Here is a 20,838-nt window from a genome sequence, read left to right on the forward strand (position 1 = left end):
TCAAGTACCATCCTGAGTGGGCCTTGTCTCTGCTCAGAGGATATATTTATCCACAGTTTCTCTCCAGCCGTTCTCTCATTTCCTGAACTTCCCAATCTCTCTAACTTCTCCTCATAGCCCAGGCCTTGGAGCTGTCCTTATTTGTAACTTCTTAATTTAGACACAACCCAGTAGAAATGTATACAACGAACAGAGGAGAAGGTCTTATTTTAGCCAGAACTTCTGAGGCTGAGAATGGGCTGTCAGTTGAAAAGGGCCAGAGTCTCAATTCTGATGGCCTGGGCCACCGGAGGAGTCTCTGCTTGGAATGAATAATTTACATGCTCCATGCAGGGAGATGTTTATGGACACAATCTATGCTTCCTTGGCACCATTCTCCATGAAACTCAAGCCGTCCTGGAGATTGTAAGTTGAGCAATGTCCTAAGGATTTATAAAGATGCCCATAACCAGAAACCTTAAGTGCCTTCTACACACACACATACACACACACACACACACACACACACACACACACTCATGCACATTTGTGTGTTTGCATATACATGCATGCACACATGCACATGCACAACTCAGGGAACATTAAAGATAGCAAGACGGTAGTACCAGGGTAGATCTACTTGAAGATCTAAAAGACAAGTCAGCGAGAGACCCCAGGAGCAGGTGGAAAAGAAGCCAGCCATCTGGCACTCCACCACCTCACAGCTTGTTGCAGACTAGTGCCACCTCCAAATAAATTCCTATGGCTTTGAAACTCGGTGTTTATATTTGTACACGTTTCTGCTCTTGGCTGTGTGCTTTGCTCTTACATCTCTGTTAAACATAGAAAGCCCTTTGTGCAGCTATTCCCAAACTGTCTCACTTCACCATGCCCATGATGCCTCAGTGACTTTTCTGCATGACCTCTGGGCTAATAAAATGTTTAGCAGTTGGACTGATTAGGTGGTTAAATGCAAACAACTTTTTAAGTATTTATGTTCTGACAACTTAATAGTCATTGGAGAAAATACACACATATAGAAATAAGCATATTTAATCCATGTTTGACTATTGATTTATAGCATGTATGTACCTGCTGGATATTCCCTAAATTCTCCCACCTTGGAATTAAACGGGATACAGCCTGTGCTACTTGGTGTATATCTCACATCATGACGACCAAACATGTGGCTGTACTAAGACACAATCACACTGATCCATGTCGTACTATCCAAAACTGACATGGTGGAGTGCAGTTGTGTGACATATCTCAAGCACTGTGCTTCCTTCAAATGTGTTTAAAAATCAGTGTCATTTCCATCAAGTCACTGGATACCATGGGGAGCACTGAAGTGCAGTTTGAAAACTGTGGTTTGTGGGATCATTTATCTAAGACTTGTTCATGTATGTGTATACACACACACACACACACACACACACACACACACACACACACACACACACACACACCTGCCTGTGCCCTGGGTACCTGCTGCAAAGAACCTTGACCCACTTCAGCCGGCTCAAGTTCCTCAGTCTTCTTAGTCTGCTGTCCACTTCCAACTTTCTTCCAGGGAGGCTGGAAACACATACTAAAAAACACAGCCTAAACTAACTCAAGATTCCCAGACCTTACAAACCAACACAACAACAAAAGTCCCATGTAATATGAAAAATCCAGACAATATGTCTCCCTCCCTAGAAAAATACAATCTTATAGTGATGATCTCCAACAAGGGAAACTTAGACAAAATTCAAGACACAGAATTCAAAAGAATTACAATTACAGACATGTTCAAAGAGTACAAAGAGCTGAAAGAAGAAATAAATGAACGAATGAATCAAGAATACGCACAACTAAACTAATAACCCCAAACCACAAGCAACTGAATGAATTAAAGAAGACAATTCAAGATGCAAAAATAAAAGAATAATAAAGAGATAGAAATATTGAAGAAAGCCTATAGTAAAATGAAGACAGACATTACAATTTCAATTAACCAAAGGAAAATAAAATTAATGGAAACCTTATCAAGAAAATGGATCATGGGATAGACAGGATATGAGGGCTTAAAAATAAGATTGAGGAACGGGATCATTCACACAAAGAAAATGATAAATTTAAAAAAGAATACATAAGCAGAAGATGAAGGATTTTGGGGCATCATGAGAAAATAAAACAAGTATAAGCATAGGAGGAAAATTCCTGATCAAAGAAATAGGAAATGTTTTCAATAATAATCATAAAAATTAGTCCATAAATCTTGAGAAAGGGATGCACATATATGTATGAAAAAGACCCCAAAAGAAATTCCCTGTAATACATTACAATGAAAATACTAAAATCACAGAATAAAGAAAATAGAATAAAAGCCCTAGGAGAAAAAAGACAAGTCTCAAGGAAAAGGCAGGCCCAGAGAATAGCAGCTGAGCATGTGACAGGAAGTTTTAAAGCTGGAAGGGCCTAGGAAGATGTACTCAAGCTCATGGAGATCAAAAAAATGAGAGACAAAAAAGGAGACTCAACCATAGATACCAATAAAATTCAAAAACATATGACCATGAACTTTAAATAGCTATATTCCACTAACCCACCAAAACCAAACCAAGATGCAATGAATAATTTAAATATAAACTATAACCAATAATGAGACTGAAGGAGGAGTAAAAATTCTTCTAACTAAAAAGGCCCAGAACAAGATGGACATATTACAGAATTCTACAAGGCCTTCAAAGGACTAACACCAATACTATTCAAATTAATCTACACAATAGAAAGTGAGGAAAGTCACTATTGGGCTGGAGAGATGGCTCACAGATGGCTAAGTGGTTTAGAGCACAGACTATTTGACTTCCAACACCCACATGGTGGCTTATGACCAAGTGGAACTGCATTTGCAGGGCATCTGACACTCTCTTCTGGCCTCCATAGGCATAGGTATCCACATGATACATAGAAAAGCTCACACGCATTAAACAAACAAACAAAGAATAAATTTAAGCCAATATTACCCTGATACCAAAACCAAACAAAATACAACAACAATAAAAGGAAAATTACAGACCAATCTCCCTGATGACCATAAATACCAAAATTCTCAATAAAATACTTGCAAACAGAATTCAGGATCACATCAAAACTATCATTTACCTCAATCAAGTTAGCCACATTTTAAGGGTACAGGGATAGTTTGAGATGCGTATATCAATTAACATAATTAATCATATAAATGCAATAAAAAATAGAAATCACATAATCATCTCAGTAGATACAGCAAATACCTTTGACAAAATAACATGTCTCTATGATAGGGCTAGGAATGGAGGAAGCACACATCAACACAATAAAGGCTGTTTGTCACAAACCTATAGCCAGCATCAAACTAAATAGAGAAAAGTTCAAAGCATTCCCACTAAAGAACAAGACATGATTGTCTACTCAACTTCTATTCAACACAATACTGAAAGCTTTACCTAGAGCAGTAAACAAGAGAAAAAAATCTACAATACAGGAAAAAATATTTTCAAGTATGCCTTTTTGCAGATGATATAACCTTCCAAAGACTCAACAAAAAAATCACAAAATTTCTATATACCAATGACAAGCATGCTGAAAAAGAAATCAGTGATATAATCTCATTCAAAATAAAAACCCAGGAATAAATTTAACCAAGAAAATGAAAGACGTCTACAACAAAGATCAAGACCCCAAAGAAAGAAATCAAGAAAGGCAGCAGAAGATGGAAAGATCACCATCGATCAGAAAATCAATATTGTGAAAATATCCGTGCTACCAAAACTAACCCACATATCCAATGCCTTCCCAAGCAATATCCCAGGGGCAGTCTTTATAGATATACAAAAAAGCCTTAATATTTATATGGAAACACAATAAACAAAGCAGTCTAGGAAACTATATACTGAGGGAGGTATAACCATGCCTGATTTCAAGTTACACAGCAATAAGAGCAGTACAATTAAGCCACAAAGCAAACACACAGATCACTGGAAAGGAAAACGAAATCCTAGATATAAATCCACACAACTCCAGCTTCTCTTGAAAAAACGAGCATCATCAAGTGGAGCTGAGAAACCTGGGTATCAACGTGGAGAAGAATGACAGTAGGTCTCCACCTCTTACCCTAATGAAGCTCAACTCCAAATGGAGTAAAAGCCAAACTCTGGGGCCAAGAACCCTCATGCTGCCAGCGGAGAAACTAGAGACTGTGCTTTCCCATGCAGACATAGGCATGCATTCCACATAAGACTCCAATAGCACAAGAAATGGGACCAGCAATCAACATATGGGGTCTGGTGAAGCTAAGATGCTTCTCTATAGCAGAAAAAGCTGTTAATTGAGTGAAGAGGCTGCCAACAGGATGGGAGAAAATATTTGCCAGCTATACATCTGATAGACAGTAACTAGAATATACAAGGGACACACACACACACACACACACACACACACACACACACACACACACACAAAACCCAAACTCCAAGAAAACAAACAGCCCAATTAAAAAAATGGGTTGTGGTACTGAACAGAGGGTTCTCCAAAGCAGAAATGCAAATGCTTAGGAAATGCTGTTAAGAAACCTTCAATATCTGAAGACATCATAAAAATGTAAATTAAAATTACTTTTTAAAAAATCTTGGTTTTTCAGGTCAGGGTTTCTCTGGGTAGCCTTGGCTATCCCAGACTCACTTTGTTGACAAGGATAAAACTCACAGATCTACCTACCTTTACCTCCCCAAGTGCTGGTATTAAAGGCTGTACCATCACATCTGGCTTTAAAGTGGCCTTTAAGATTCTATCTCACCCAAGTCAGAACCAGAATGCAAATGGTAATACATGCTGGCATGGATATGGGTAAAGGGTAACACCTATGCAGTCACTGCAAAACAATACAGACTCTTGCCCTTCCACCATCAGCACCCATTGCTAAGACCGTAGTGCTGAAAACACCTCAAACCATGGATTCAAGTTATAGAGAAATCAATATGAAACTAAATTGGAAACTTCCCTTGCTGCCTAGCTTGCAAAGTGCCATATGTCACTATTCAGTTTGCTGGTGGAGTAAGAGATAAGATTTCTTATGCAACTGTGAACTCTTTGAACTACAATACCAACTTTCCAGGAAAGGTATGCCCACTGGTAACCAATGTCTCCATAATTATTTGAGGCCCATTCAAGTGGCTGGTCTCTATGGCTTGCAGGATCCCCACCAATGACTACAGTTGCCAGCCCTCTTCTTACCTAGGTGGAATCATGTGGCTGAAGCCCACCAACTAGTGAAAGGGGTGAAGAATTCAATTCCAAGTTCAGATCCTTTATTACCACTAGGAAGACACACACAGCCCATAACCAAACATGACTGACCACCCTCATTTCATTTTGTTCCCTTGTTCCATCTATCTCCTGGCTTCTTTGTGAAGCCATTTATTTTGGTTAGATGTCCCCTGTGGGGATGGGAAATGAAAGCCACACTCCACGAGAGACAACAGAGGATAGCCACAGGATGAAAAAGTAGAAAGAAGAGTCAGTGCCAAAGTCATCATTAAAAATGAATAGAAGCAAGAAGCAGTAGTATATAAAGTTGCCAGAAGGCAGCCTTTAGCAACAGTTCTATCGTATAAGCTCCATGTCAGCCTGGTAGTGATGCTGTTGCCTTGCCCTCCTCGCCAACTATGAAGAATCTCAAGAGAAAACTGATAATTGCCCTAGGAACACAACACTTCAGAGCTTATCTACTGAGCTCAGGAATAGCCTGAGAAATACAGGTACTAATCCTATCTCAAACATCCTTCAGAGTGGACAGCCATCATCCTTCAGTGGAGAAGGCCATGTAGATGAGAACTCCATCAATACTGAAAGTTCACAGATCTGGAAGATGATGAGCAGGCAGAAATGAAAAGATCTCAGAGACAGATCCTGCCTCGCACCTCATCCTCTCTTCTCTACACCAGCCTTTGGCAAACAGAGTCTCTTTCTGTGCGTTCAAGCCTCTGCCAGTGAGAACCCTTCTTAATCCCCAAGAAGAGACTAAGAAACGCCCTCTATTTTTAAACATATAGTTATTAACTATTTTCAGAAGAGTGCTCAGGGTAACTTTGAGCTGTGGAACATGCTAACAAGCTACCAAGAGCCTACAGGAAAATCTGGATGCATAACTCCTTGGCCCACAGGGAGAGACTCAGACAAGGCCCTCCACTCTGTTCCTGGGGCCTCCTGCTACTGCATGCTCTGACAGTCACTCAGCTTCCCCATACTGTTGTCCCAGCCTTGTTGAAGGCTGTACACTTTTGCATAATTTATTCCACATGTTTGTTTGTTGGACCTGCCAGAGGCATATGTCGTAAATGTTTCAATGCCTTAACTTTTGATGGGCTTTCTTTAGAAATGACTGTCCCCAGGGTGGTACACAGAACACTAAATTAACACCCCTCTATCCATGCTCCTCCTCCTGGCCCAGGTCCCTTAATTTCAGTGTTCCCCATAAAACATTCATGGCCTAGAACATCACAGGTAGTGCCGGGCAGGGCTGGGGGTTAGGTCCTGCATCCATGGCCTAGAACATCACAAGCAGTGAGGGGAAGGGCTAGGAGTTGGGTCCTGTATCCACATTGAGTAAATATTTGGTGAAACAAGTTCAATGAGGTAACTCCCAGAATTAGTTAAATAGGATTTTTGTTTGGAAGTCCCCCTTCCCCACACTCACTCACTTTCTTCCTCCTCCTCTTCCTCCTCCTCCTCCTCCTCCTCCTCCTTCTTCTTCTTCTTCTTCTCTTTCTCTCTCTCTCTCTCTCTCTCTCTCTCTCTCTCTCTCTCTCTCTCTCTCTCTCTCATCACACAAATATTGGTTTGGTTTTTGTTTTTCAAGACAGGGTTTCTCTGTGTAGCCTTGGCTGTCCTGGAACTCACTTTGTAGACCAGGCTGGCCTCGAACTCACAGAGATCAGCCTGCCTCTGCCTCCCAAGTTCTGGGATTAAAGGCGTGTGCCGCCACCACCACTCAGCCCACACAAATATTCTTAACAGCTCAATGGCTTAGGAATGGTCTGAGTGGGTGAGTCTCTATCCATTCACAAAGTCACGTGTGAGCATTCTTGTGGTTTTCCCAAATGTTTAACCCTCTAGTCTCCGATAACCTTTCACCTCTTTACCCAAGCCAGGGTCCATGGTGTGCATGGTCTGCAGCTAACAGACTTTAGAATCAGGCCAATGTACCAACTGGACTTTCATGCCAGTACTCTGGAAGATGCTCTCAGACCCACTCTCTCTGTGATATCTAATCTATCCCCACCACCAACTCCATCCCCACTGCATGCATGTCTGCTCCCTGACTCAGGATACTGATTTCTAAGGCCCATCATCCCCAGAATGACCTTTTGAATGACCTTTTGTTATATTGTGCTATTAGGAGGTTCTGGCAGATACCTGGAGGGTGGGGTCTTGGGGGGATTTGAGGTGACTCTCCCCCAGTGTTCTTTGTGCTTTAGACCATGCCTCCAGAGGGTTTGCTCTTCCTGCAGGGTTCCAGTTCCTGTAGGGTGGTCATGACTCCCGGTTCTGATGGCATCACTACCCTTTTTGTCCTTCCATTAGGAGTGAGTAGCAGCTCTCCATTGTTGCTAATCTCCCCTTGCCTCAGTGTCCCCATATTCGCCTCAGCATCACTTCCTCTGACGCCTTTATAATTAACTCCTTGTGTTATGATCCTCTCCGTGGCCCTGTGTAGAATGAGCTTTGCTTTGGGGGCTGCATGATATTACAAAGTTTATGGAAGTAAAGGATGCATAGGATGAACTCTCAAGAGGGTTGGCAAGCAAAGCCCAGCTCAGCTGCTCAGTCTTGCCGCGCATGTCTGGCATCCTGCTTCAACTTAGAGCTCTGCCATCTTACATGAACAACTAAGGAGAATAGACCGGCGGTAGGGGATTTTAGGAAATTGCCAAACTGTCTAGATAAAGATTCTGTCTGCTCAGGAAGCAAACCCAACCAACTCTTTTATTAACAGCTCCAGGCTCCATCATATTCTTACCTGTCTGTGCTTATCTTCCTGAATTCCTCTTACTGTCTGCTTGCTGAATGCTGAGCAAGCTCTACCCACTGGCTGCCTTGAGCAACTCTTTAGTGACTCTGCTAAGATTCACCCAGAACCACTAACCAGCCATCACTCTTTCTCCTACCAGGCTTCCAAAGAGCACTATAGTCCTCCCTATGCCTTTCACTTAGGGAGGCAACAAACATGACTTTTTAGGGGTGTGTAAGGATCTTTTAAGGGAAGACCCCGGAGCTATAACGTAAAAGAACACTATGGATCTACCACATATAGATTAGATTGAGCCAATGGTTGTCCTTACTGAATTTCCACTTTCTCATCTCAGAACGGGGAACCAATAAGGTTTGAGACTGAAATGAAATATTACTGTAAAGTGTTAAGAACATCACCACTCTATAAACGCTACTGGTATCATCATTATTACCATTTCTTTGATGTCAAGGTCCCCGAAAGTCACTATAAAAGCACCTATAAGAATAGGCAAGTTAATGCTATGAAAGTTACACAATAGGCGGTCCAGTTGCTTGGGTGATAGGCTGCTGGCCAACACCATCAAGGCCTCATCACCAACCCTTAGAAGGGCAGAGGCTCTAATGCCCAACTTCCCCATGTGACAAAAGGGACAGAAGAGACCTGTACTGTATGGTGAAAGGGTTGTGGACACTTAGGCTTCTGACTTAGAGTGTGCTAACGTCTTGGTCTAACCACATTGACCCTCCTCAACAAGGATGCATACGAAACACCTTATCACAGGGCAGACATGCCATTTCTAATGAGTGTTAACATGATAAAATGTTAATTGTTGTTGTTGGGGAAATTTTGTATTTTTTAATCAATGGATATATCTAACAACTTAAAGTTGAAAGATGATTTTTTTTTCTTCTAAGATCATGCATAAAACAATTCCATCATCACTATTTCTACCCAACACCATGTATACCAGAATAAAACTGATTGTTTAAATATAAATTTGTTCATTTATAGTAGGTTAATTTTTGTGAGAATGCAAAATAATTCAATAGGTAAAATACTACTTTAATAGACAATAGAGTATCCAAGTGTTCATAAACCCAAATGTAAGGGCTAGAACTATACATTTCTCATGAGCATTGAGCAACACTGAGCAAGGCAATAATTGTTTTTCTTTTTAATATGGAACATTTCACAAATTTGTGTGTCATCCTTGCACAGGGCCTATGATAATCTTCTCCATATTGGTCCAATTTTAGTACGTGTTGCTGAAGCGAGCACTAGGCAATGCACATGACACAAAAGTACAAATGACAAAAGGAAAAATAGGTATCTTGTGATTTAAATGGCATCATCAATAAAATAAAACATAAATTTTTATAAACTATATGATCTGATATAGGTCTAGCATCCCGAATATATAAAAAACACTAATAATTTTATAATGAAAAACCGGTTCACATAATTTTTAAATAAATGGAGGATTTAACTAGACAACCTTCTGAAGAAGTCAGAGAAATGATCAGTCACACAGAAGCATGTGTTCTGCACCATTATTCATTAAGGAAATGCAAATTAAAACAATAATGGGATACCACCTCATATCACAGCAGACCTCAACACACCAACAGAACATTAGTTGCTTTGCATAGCTTGGTAACTGGGCAGAGCAACAATTTCTAAAGTTTATTCAAGTCTTTGCTTTGTTTTGCGTTGCTTCACTTTGCAGTGTTTGGGAGCGAACCTTGGGACTTGTATGTTTTAGACATGAGCTCTATGCCCAGCTGGGTCCAGGATTTCTAGTTGGAAAAAATAAAACTGCTTTGAAGATATATTGCAGGGAACAGCTGCAAAAAAATCTATGGTGGCACCCAAAGCTACTGAACTGAATGGCTATGTTCTGGCTTTTGGTATTTTGGTATTTTGGTATTTTGGTATTTTGCATGGACTAGATCCCATGCAGCTCAGGCTGACCTGGAACCCATTAAATAGTGGAGGAAGATGACCTCCAACCCCCAATCCTCCTGCCGCTGCCTCCCAACTACTGTGTGGACCACCATGCCTAGATTGAACCAGGGTGATCTTTAAAGTATGAGAATTAAATCTCTATTTTAAATGTACATGGTATGTTTGAAATAGAAGGGAAAACAAAAATAACGCTGTGCCTCTGGAATTAAACAGAACCAATGACTGGCTGCCCCATGAAAATAAGTGTGTGCCCTGTGCCAGTATGAGCCTCGGTAAAAAGCGGTGTTCCTATCCTTCAGTAGGGAGGGAGGTATGGAGAGAAGATGGAGCCTCAGGGGAACAGCTGAGCCACTGGGGTGACAGAAGGGCATCCACGCCCAGCTAGACGTTGGTTCTTCATTCCACTCTGTGCCTCAGAGAAGGTGCCTTTCATAGCCTTCTCCTGCTCCCTGATGCCCCAAAGCATGTTCTGCCATGAGTACCGACCACAACTCTTTCCTCCAAGCAAGAGGAGCATGCGGTCCACCAGATATCAGTGTAGCAACATGTCCACCATCAGCATCGCCCATCAACGGTTAGATTTATAGCACAGGAAGAAGCATTCACACTATTACCAGAACTGAAAGAACCCGAGAAGGCTCCTGACAACCAAACATGGGCCGTGCTTATCTTACACTGCGCGCTGGGAAACTCATTTCCTCCCACTGCCCATAAGGCATTAGATCCTTGAGCTCTGCATCCTCAACAGCGTAGTGAAAAGAGATGCTGAACACTACAGCATAAACATATGCATTCATTCATAATGCATTCAGGTGTTTTTTAATTATTCATAGTTCCTGAAAGTCATCTGACCTATCAGGCATATATATATTCAAGCAATGTTTATATGAGAACCACAGCCCCAGTGTACACAATTCCAGCTCATTGGCGTTCCCGTCTATGCAATTAAAATGAAATGAGTTGGGGCTGCAGAGATGGCTCCGTGGTTAAGAGCACTTCCTGTTCTTCCAGAGGAACCAACTTTGATTCCCACCACCCACATCAGGCAGTTCACAGCCACCTGTAACTCCTGCCCCTCCAGGAGGCTCAGAGGACTCTGGCACCTACACTCACATGAGCATACACACATAGCTGTAATTAAAATTATAAAAATTGTTTTAAAAAATCAAATGTGCCATTGGTCAATAAAAGTTACATGTGATTTCTATAAAGTTATCCACTGTATATTGTTCTAGAGTAAGGGGGAGGGGGGAGTTGCATTTGGTTTGCTGAAGCTGACAGAACACAGAAAACCAGCTCTGTGGTGGAGGTGTCAGTGACAATTAGTCTTTTAAGACCAAATTCACCGTTTTTCCAAATAATTGGTGTTCTTGGACTTTCTCTTAGTGTAGAGGAGGAAAAAGAAAACAGACCTCTACCTCTTCTATTTAAGTCTTTCTCTTCCCCCGCCCTAACCCCTCCCTCTCTCTCCCTCTTAATGCTAGTATTCTGGGCTCAAAAACACCACATTCTTCTGTTTTGGTGTTTGCATAAATTTGCATGTTAACATGAATGGCTGCAACTTAAAGAATGTAAAATATAATGAAATATGAATTTATATCCAGGATGAAGAAAAGACACATTGAAAAACAACAGATTTTCACTCTTGTTGATTTTTCCCCCCCAGAAATCAGATTTAGGAAAGACATAAACACACAATCTTGATTTAAAAGCAGGGCGGCACTCAAAGACAGGTACTGCCAAGGAGGGCCCCCCTCCACCTCCCTACATACACACACACACACACACACACACACACACACACACACACACCATGCGCATTTACAAATCACAACAATTCCTTAAGCTCAGAGAGCATGCTTAGCATCGCCTTCCTCCTGCAGCCCACCCAGAAGAAGGAAATGCACGAAACATCCTGTAAGTAGCTCAAGCAAATACAGGCACACATTTGCCTCTGTGGACCCGAAGGACCACTTTCTCCTTTATCCTTTGATTTCCCAAGTGCATTCTGAGGACTGTGGCATAATGAATGGGTAAGTGCAGAGGCAAAGGTGAGAACTCCTGGCATAGGAGCATTTATTGGCTGTGCGACGTCTAGCCACGGACATAATCTTTAGATGTAGATTTTCTTCATGAGCTCTCCTATTTATATCATTTTTTACCAGCCTCGAAGATTTATCATGAGAGTAACTGTGAATACAGTGCACTTACGACAACGGCTGTTGTGGAACAAAGACCCGGGAAGGGTCAGGTACCGTGTAGTGGCAGATGGTACTTAGGTAACACTGTCCACAGGGCCCAGTTTTGCGATGGGTTCTCTCTTCTCCAACATGCCCTCTCATTCTGCCCACACAGAACCACAAGGACCTCAGTGGATCTAGTTACCGAGAAGGCTGTTCCGCCAGGAACTCGGGCTACAGGATCATGGGAGACATCGAACTCTCAGTCCATCCTGTCCACAGTCACTCCTTTTCACAGCCAGCGTCCCATCACTAGGGTTCCCAAATAGCACAACACCAGGCACTAACAAACATCAGAAAGAGCTATGAGCACAGCCTCTCACCTCATCGTCCTCCGGTGAGTTGGAATCCAGTTTCTGAACCACCGACTTGCCGCTCTCCTTTAACAGTTTCTCTCGTACTTTCGTTTCATACTCTGGCCGGGAGTGTTCCTACACCACAGAGTCAGGAAACAGAGTTAGTAAACAGGAAGGAGGGCGACCTGGGTATGTGGATCAGAACCAGACACCACAAGTACATCAAACTGGGTTGAGGAATGGGCGCTATCAGATACAGGAATTGCCACATGACACAGTTACAGGGAGTCTATACCAAGACAACATTGCAAGGAGAAATGAGACATGGGACACTTATTGTCACACTGAGAACCAAACCTGGGAACGTTCCTGGGGTTGGCGCCGGTGTTGAGAAAGGAAAGAGAAAATGTTAACTGGAAAGCTGATATGCCAAGAAGCTACATATTTTGCAGAACAGTAAGACAAAGACAGGAGAGCTGCACTGCCCCCTCCTAACCATGTCGCTGTACCTCAGTCTCACCTTCAAGGAGCCCAGTCCCTGCTAGAAAGAGTTGTGCCCACAGCTGGGTGTTTGAGGAAGCAACAATGCCTTCTGTTCCATACTTCTGCAGGCTAAAATGGTAGCCAATAAACACTGAAGTCTCAAGGTGGTCATGGAGGGAATCTTAAAATTCATGGCCTAGACCTATCTGTGCAGCATAGGTGAGCAAGTCACCCATGGGTGAATGCGGCATGCAAACACAAAAGAGATGTCATTAAACTGCTCTGCCAATCCACCCTGGATTAGCAATCACCAGGCTCCCAACAAATGGAGCACTGCCAAATGAAATCACTACATACATTGGACTAGGAAGATTCACAGCTTACTTCAAAGGGGACTTAGCAGTAGGCAGTAGGCCTCTCTGAAGGCCTTCCCACACTGGCTAGCTTCAAGATGAATTCCTATGGTATGAGGATGCTGTGTTCTTTGTTTTCTGATGACCCCTAAGCACAGATTAGGGTGCAGGGGGTCCTGCTATTGAGACAGCACATATTTCTTTGCTACCACCTATATGTCAGAGACACTAGAGACCAACTTGCTAGACATCTTACTAGTCTCTGGCTTTCCTGGAAAATGGTAGCATTGGCGAAGCTATGCAGGTGATTAAAGAGCATAACATATCATGGTGGGTGATGACACTTAAGTGCTTTTTCAGGCTCCCCACCATCACATGAGACCCACCCCTTTCAGGAGTCCTTCTCTAACTGCTGCAGTGTGCCACCAGCCAAGCTCTTCTCCAAATCACCGAGCTTTGTAGCTTACATAACACATTTTGCCCTTTTCCTGTGTCTGGACCCATGCAAGCATCTTGTTTTCTTCTGAAGGACTGGCTGCCTGTTTTAGATTCTCTTGCCTCTCACAGTGATTGACAGCTCTGAGTGCCAGAAAGGTCTCTACAAGGACAATGATACAAGCTGAGGTCTGAAAAGCTGACAGAAGACCCCATTTCTATACAATGAAAGCCACTGAGGATATTTAAGGCTTAATGTGATGGATGAGCAGTAAAAGAAAGATGGATAGGCAACACTTCCATACTCCCAGAATACCAGGGACTTTGTGTGATTAAAAAAAGAGAGAGAGAGAATGCTGTGATAATGACCCCACATCAAGGTACTAGCGATCTAGTGGGGCCTCTCTACAACAAAGATACCCTGGATGGACCCAAAGGCATCCTTCAGTTAACCCATTGGTGCTGTCCACAGGGACACCCACCCTATACTGACCCTGTAGGTTGGCCCTAGGGATTGACTGCTCACCCACCTCCTGAACCTCATAGGAAAACAAACTCCACTCTTTGTCTATTTGTATCCCAATTCACATGCTGGGCCTACACCAGCCTGTTTATTCCACTCCTACGTGTAGCAGGGAAAGAAGACAAATGGGCTGTGGCCTGTGTGTGCATCAGCTCCATCCTCGCCCCTGAGAAGGTGGGTGTTTCCTAGAGAAGATCACAGGGGGAAGAGCATCTTGAGAGGATCCCTACCTAGAAGAAGGCATCTGGTTAAAGCACAGAACAGTGCTGGACTTCTAGGACACCTCCCTTCCTCTCCCCAACACTTTACTAATACCCACATGCCTCCTGCCACTCATCGGAATGTAAGTTAAACATGCTCCAATATGCAGTAACTTGTATAAAGCCGAGGATTTCTATGCCAGTCACACATACGTTACCTAGCTGTCCTCCACTCCTTCCCAGGAGACACAGGTAAACAATCAATGCCAACCCTGATCTGGCTACCAAGTGGTACTGGTTCAAAATGGTTTGTCCCTCATTGGCTCCGCATCCCTGTCTCCTCCAGTCATCAGGCCTTTCTAGGCATCTTGCCATTTCTGATCTACACCCATAGCTTCCCAGATCAAGATCACAATTGCTGACTCCTTCCTTGGGATGCCTTATTCCCTCATTGCCCATTAAAACCCAAGATTTTTCTTTACAAGGTTTTGTGTCTGGTGAAAGTAACTGCAACCCACCCAGGGCCTGGACATACCAAGCAAACACCTTACTACTGAGCTATATACCAGCACTTTTAAAAACCATATTTTAAAATAGGATTTCCTCTTCCTAGCTTAACCAGATGAAAGTTCTTTGTAATTCTCTCCCTTCTACTCTAAATATTTACAGACCAGGCAACGCCCTGTTGAATGCAACCCTTTAGGGCTCAGGGATTAAGTTCCATATTCTATACTTAAGTTAGAAAATAGTCCATGATTAAGGTCCTGAATGGAAATTTTTGGTGCAGTCCAAAATAATGTGTTGGAGACAAAGCTGAATCTGACTTCCCTTCGCTTCATTCACACTGGCCCCAGGCAGCACACGTGTTAGGCACAGGATCCACCCCACATGGAAACCCCACTGGGAACGTTTTCTATGCCACAGGCAAACCCAACCTTGGCCAGGTCCCACTCAGCCCGCACAGAAGCTCCTCACCCATGTACCACCCAGAAAGTTGCCATGGCTCATTGGTTTAATCAGGAGAACAGAAAACACAGGTATAGACAAGGAATCTGCAGTCAAAGCCCACTTCTACCAGGGGCCTGGAGCAGGGATCTCCAAGATACTGAGTCATGGCTGATGCTTTTCTGTGTGTGAACAGGACTGCATGTCGTCTCTGGTAGAAAGCCAGCTTGCCCATGGCTCACATAGGCTTTGGGTGGCTGAGTGTTTCTTCTCCTCTCCTTCGGAGCCATCTGAGCTCCTGGCATTAGGAGTGTTCTTACACCCACCTCCCTATACTCAACCACATCCTCCTTCTCCCTCCTTCCTTTCCTCCTTCTCCCTCTCCTATTCCTTATCTATGCTTGGACAGAAAGTAATTCTAATAGGCTAAGTATGTCCTGACTGGATCTCCCCCTGGTAACCTAACTTCTACAGTTCTCTCCATTAGGAACATGTCAGTCATTGATCTCTAAGAAACAAACGGCACAATCCATATGCATAGTCTTCCATTGCTGCAGAGCTGTTGGTGGGACTGGTCCCAGATCTGGGGCTTAGCTGGAAGGATTGGACTAAGCTGGGTTCATTTGTTTATATCCAATCATGAAGTGCAGTAGGACAGGGCGCATACTATTCAAAACCCCTTTTTTTATTTTAAAAATTCTTTTAATTTTATGTGTATAGGTCTTTTGCCTACCCATGCACCTGTGTATCGCTTCCATGAATGGTGCCCTTGGAGGCCAGAAGAAAACATTATCTTCCCAAGAACTAGCATTATTGCTGGTTGTTAGCTGCCCTGTGGGTGGTGGCAATCTAACTCAGGTCCTCAGGAAGAGTAGCTGGTGCTCTTAAACACTGAGGCATTTCCCTGGACCTTGAAAGCCCACTTCAGACATGGAAAAGCTACATTAGCATACCTCTCCCTTCAGAGCACTTAATCAGCTTGCCCTGGATTGGGAGTTTCCATTCCAGGAGCGTGCAGCCCCTGCCACTTCTCAGACCATCTGCTCAAAGGCAAGTTGACTAATTATAGCATTAAAGATATGAAATGATAACATGCTGCAGACTTGGGGGCAACACGGGCTTACAAACAAGACTAACTTGGGAATTTCACTGATTTTCTGCTTAAAATATCAGGGCCACGGAGTAAGAGTCCAAGGCAAAGCATGCCGATGACCATAGGATGGTGGAGAGAAGAATTACTCTACAGCAGCCACCATAACACCCGTGGCTTGGCCTGCATGTGAGTTTTCACACCGTGGAATGGTCCCTGGACCTTCTAGATATAGTCACCCACTGTCACCCAAAGCACTCACAGTGCCAGGAGTCCCTGTCTGATACTCACCTTTGTCCTTTAGCCCATGTGCAGCATCAGTATTAGCAACCCTTATAAAGTCAGCTCATCAGAACCGTGGCTAATGTGCTAACTCTCAAAAGAGCCATAAAGGAAGGCTCACTTTAACATACCTTAAACATCATCTACCCACAAAAATTAGACTCGGAAGGAATCTCCCCTCCGCCCTCAGCTCATTTTCTCAATTTGTACAGTCTACTGAATCCTGACAAAGGGGCGTGCTGGGTCTTCCTTTGCTAGTCGCCCCAGCAGCCTTCATCTCTACTTCCTATACCTCCCCACCTTGACCTTCTCTGGGCTCACAGGCATTCTTCCAATCTTACATGCCCCAGCTCTAAACCAATGACTCATTCTTCTGTCTTCTTGGTCTCAAGGTTACTTGCTGCCACTTGTTTGTGAATCTTGGGCCATCCTACTTCTTCCAGAGTAGGGCTCCCTTATCTCCTCCAAACCCCTACACCTTAACAACTCAAAGGAAGAGAAAGCATTTGAACTCCCTCTTGGGACTTATACACCAGGACACAGCCAACCAGGCATGTCGTGACGACAGCTGACGAGCCAGTGACAGCTGATGAGCCAGTGACAGCTGATGCTGATGAGTCAACTTTATGCGACCGGCTCACTTCAGATCATCTAGTTCTAGGGTGAGAAGACACTGGGGGCCCAGGGAAGTGCGCAGAGGACTCACTTCTTCCTCTTCTATCCCAGTCAGGTCCCAGAAGTAGCCCAACCGCATCTGGAGCCTCTTCCAATTTTCCAGAAACATGGTAGCTTAAAAAGAAGGAAAAACATTCAATTAGGATTCTGGCTAGCCTTCCAGTTTACCAGGATAGGTGGGACATGCACTTACAGACACACTGATGACAAGAAATGAAAGAAATTTGGAAATATAAAGAAAACAAAACTGGAGGGGAGTTATAGTTTGGATTTAAAGGACCCCCCCAACAGCTACACAGTAAAGACTCAGTTGCCAGTTGATGAGCTTTGGGGAGGTGACTGGATCATGGTGGCTCAGGTCCCATCAATTACTCCATTGATGGGTTCATGGTGATACAGTCTATTGAATGGTAGTAGAAACTTAGGAGATGGTATCTAGTTGGAGGAAATGGGTCCCTCAGGTGTACTCATAGGGAAAACACCTTGTCCCCAGCTCCCCTCCTCCTCCTGTTTCTCCTTGCTTGCTGGTCCCCATGAGATGAAAGCCCCCACCACACACTCATATGTCATGACACTCTCCTTTCCTTCAGGTCCAAAGCAATAGAGCCAGCCAACCGTGGGCCCTCACCTCCGAAACCAGGAGCCCAGACAAATGCCCTCTCCTTGAGGTTGAATGGAAAGCTGACTCACACAGAGGTGTGTGCTTCTTTAATAAGCCTCATCCTGCCTGAGCGGATTATCCCTTCCTGAAGCTTAGTCATCACCCTCACTTCTCCCCCACCCAACTTACATAAGCCTTGCTCTCACTTTCTTACAAGCCTCTCCTGCTTTGAGCACGCACCAGTCAACTTGTAATTTTTCAGAAACCACCGATCCACACTGAAACACCTACAGTGAACAAAAGCTTTCGACACTGTTAAGCTGTTTGTCATTCAAGGCCCAAGTTGATCATGGCCCTAGGAACAGCACAAACAAAAGCTGTGGGCATCCAGGAAAGAGAGCTAGTTGCTGGAGAGGACACTTGCTTTGGATTCTAACAATTAATTATGGTAATGAAAACGGGGCAGGCAGGGGACAAATGAATCTTCCCCCCCCCCCCAATTAAATTATGGATCCTTAGGCTCTCTGGATATTGAAATATGTGTGTCTGGCCCAGACCTTTCACATGGACCTCTTCCATCATTTGCCATCATGCCTCACACCTGCATTGCTGATCCACTCATCCCTCAGCCCCCTCCATGCTCAACATCTCCATCCTCATCTCTCACCTCACCCTACAGGTTCCACTTTCATCCCATCCTGACCCAGCCCAACTCACTCTTCCCTCCATAATCCTATTATCTCCATGCGGCTGGACATCTGGGAAGGGATGGGACGTGACATTCCCCAGAGTCAACCGTCTGGCTCTCCATTGTCCATCCACCAGGCTGGTGGCCCTCACTGCACACCATGCTGGTACTGTAACTAGACTTGAAAGCTCTCCCTGAGATCCTAATGACTGTGTTAACCTCAGGCACATTACAGAACTGCGCATGATCCTATGCAGGCTGAACATGTAGCTTCTCAAAGCTACATTTATTCACTTGCAGCTACATGATACTGCCAGGATGTGTAGTTCTCTCCTTTGAAGCTTTGTTCCTGCGAGTGCATCTTACTCCTGAGACTGACACTGGCCTGGGGATGCTGTCCTGTTTCTCTTCACATGTATGCAGAGGATACACATATGGCAAGACTCTGAGTACTGATAAAGTAGCCTCTCCATGGAAGAAGAGAGGCAGACAGTGAGCAAGCAGAAAAAAAAAGCCAGAGAGTGATGAGCAGCGGTATCATGCAGGTGGAGGGAGGGCCAGTCCATGGTTATCTGCTTTACACACAAGTCTCACCCATCGTGGCAGGAATACCTCAGGGGGTATCATTTCACCCAGGTGAGGACACAGCTTAAGCAGCGTCCCCACTGTGACTGAGAGCACTGACTTCAGGGAACACTTAGTAAATATGGACAGAGCCAGGTCTGTATTCACTGGCTTTGGGACCCACAGCTGGTGAGGAACAGAATGGAGATGGTTTGAAGACTGTGTAGCCCTTAGCATAGCATTCCCTGCCTTCCTTTACAGTGATGAGCCCTTGATCTTTGCCAAGGCTGATAGGACTTCATTAGTCCTCTAGAGCTTAAGGCTAGGTCTGCAGAAGTCTGGGCTCAATGTTCTGACAGGCTGGGACTTCTGCAGACTAGTGTCTTCATGACGCAGGCATCTTCAAACCCTTTTCTCACTGTCACCTGACCTCAGCCTCTGTGTCTCTGCTCATCTCTCTCTCTCTCTCTCTCTCTCTCTCTCTCTCTCTCTCCTCTGCTCACAGCTGCTTCTTTCCAGCCCATTCCTGGCAAGCCTGGGCCACCCGACACTGCACCACTAATCATAATAATCTTGGTAATGAGAGGCATTACTGTAATTTTTAATTGTAATTTGTAGGCAATCATGCCTAGGGCTCTTGGCTGCTGTACCTAAATACACAATCACATAAAACACAGCAAGGCTACTTTAAAAAAAAAAAAAGCCCTGCCCTACACCAGGAAGCCCTGATACAACCCTACCTCTATGTACTACTTTCCAGGGGTGGGGGCAGTGAACTACTGAGGCACTCTTTACTAAAGCTATTGAATGCAGACCATGGGCAGCTGTTGGGGCTTGAGTCTGTGAAATGTAGCCGAAAACCTCGCTTTGCTGCAGGGAGTGGTGTGTTTCAGGAAAGTACGTGGAAGACCACGGGCCCAGGCTTTAAAGTGATAGCTACTCCACGGTGGTAGGTTCAACAAGACATGGTTTGTACTAAATCCAAAATAGAGCTCCAGATTGGTTCTACAGGATCTCAGGGTAGTTCTGACACGCTATGGGAGGCGCCTGTGTTTACCAGGCAGAAAGCTCATCTTCACCATTTTCTGCTGAGTGACAACTCCAGAGCTACAGGTCACAAGTTCCACCTCTTCCTATGTGCTACTATTTTGAAAGGCTGCCCAGGTACTTCTGGGAGTTCCCTAAGACTAAAAGCTACAGTGCCCCCTGGAGGCATTGTGTGGCGACCTGACAATACACCATCTTTCCAGACAAGCTTTGTCTCCTCCCAAGAAGAGATTCCCAGAGGGAATGGAGGATATCTGTGTTCCCGTCCCCTGGAAGCCACTGAGAACAGACTTCTCCTCCTTCTTTCTCTTCCTCCTCTCTCCTCCTCTTCCTCTCTTCTCTTCTTCCTCTCTTTCTTCCTCCTCTCTCTTTTCTTCTTCCCCTTTCTCCTCCTTCTCTTTGTCCTCCTTCTCTCTCTCCTCTTTCTCTTTTCT

At 44.1% G+C, this 20,838-nt stretch overlaps 1 protein-coding gene across 1 annotated transcript in view; it reads right to left on the reverse strand.

Annotated features, from left to right (window-relative positions):
• ANO2 (anoctamin 2) overlaps positions 1-20,838 on the reverse strand; it is a 334,924-nt gene that overhangs the window by 142,742 nt on the left and 171,344 nt on the right. The window contains exons 13-14 of the mRNA XM_084764895.1: positions 17,536-17,618; positions 12,546-12,653 (exon numbers count right to left, since the gene is read on the reverse strand). Coding sequence (XP_084621021.1) covers positions 12,546-12,653; positions 17,536-17,618 — 191 coding nt within the window. The remainder of the gene's footprint in view (positions 1-12,545; positions 12,654-17,535; positions 17,619-20,838) is intronic.

The sequence above is a fragment of the Acomys minous genome (assembly GCF_964271855.1).
Source record: "Acomys minous genome assembly, chromosome: 17".
Lineage (NCBI taxonomy): Eukaryota > Metazoa > Chordata > Mammalia > Rodentia > Muridae > Acomys > Acomys minous.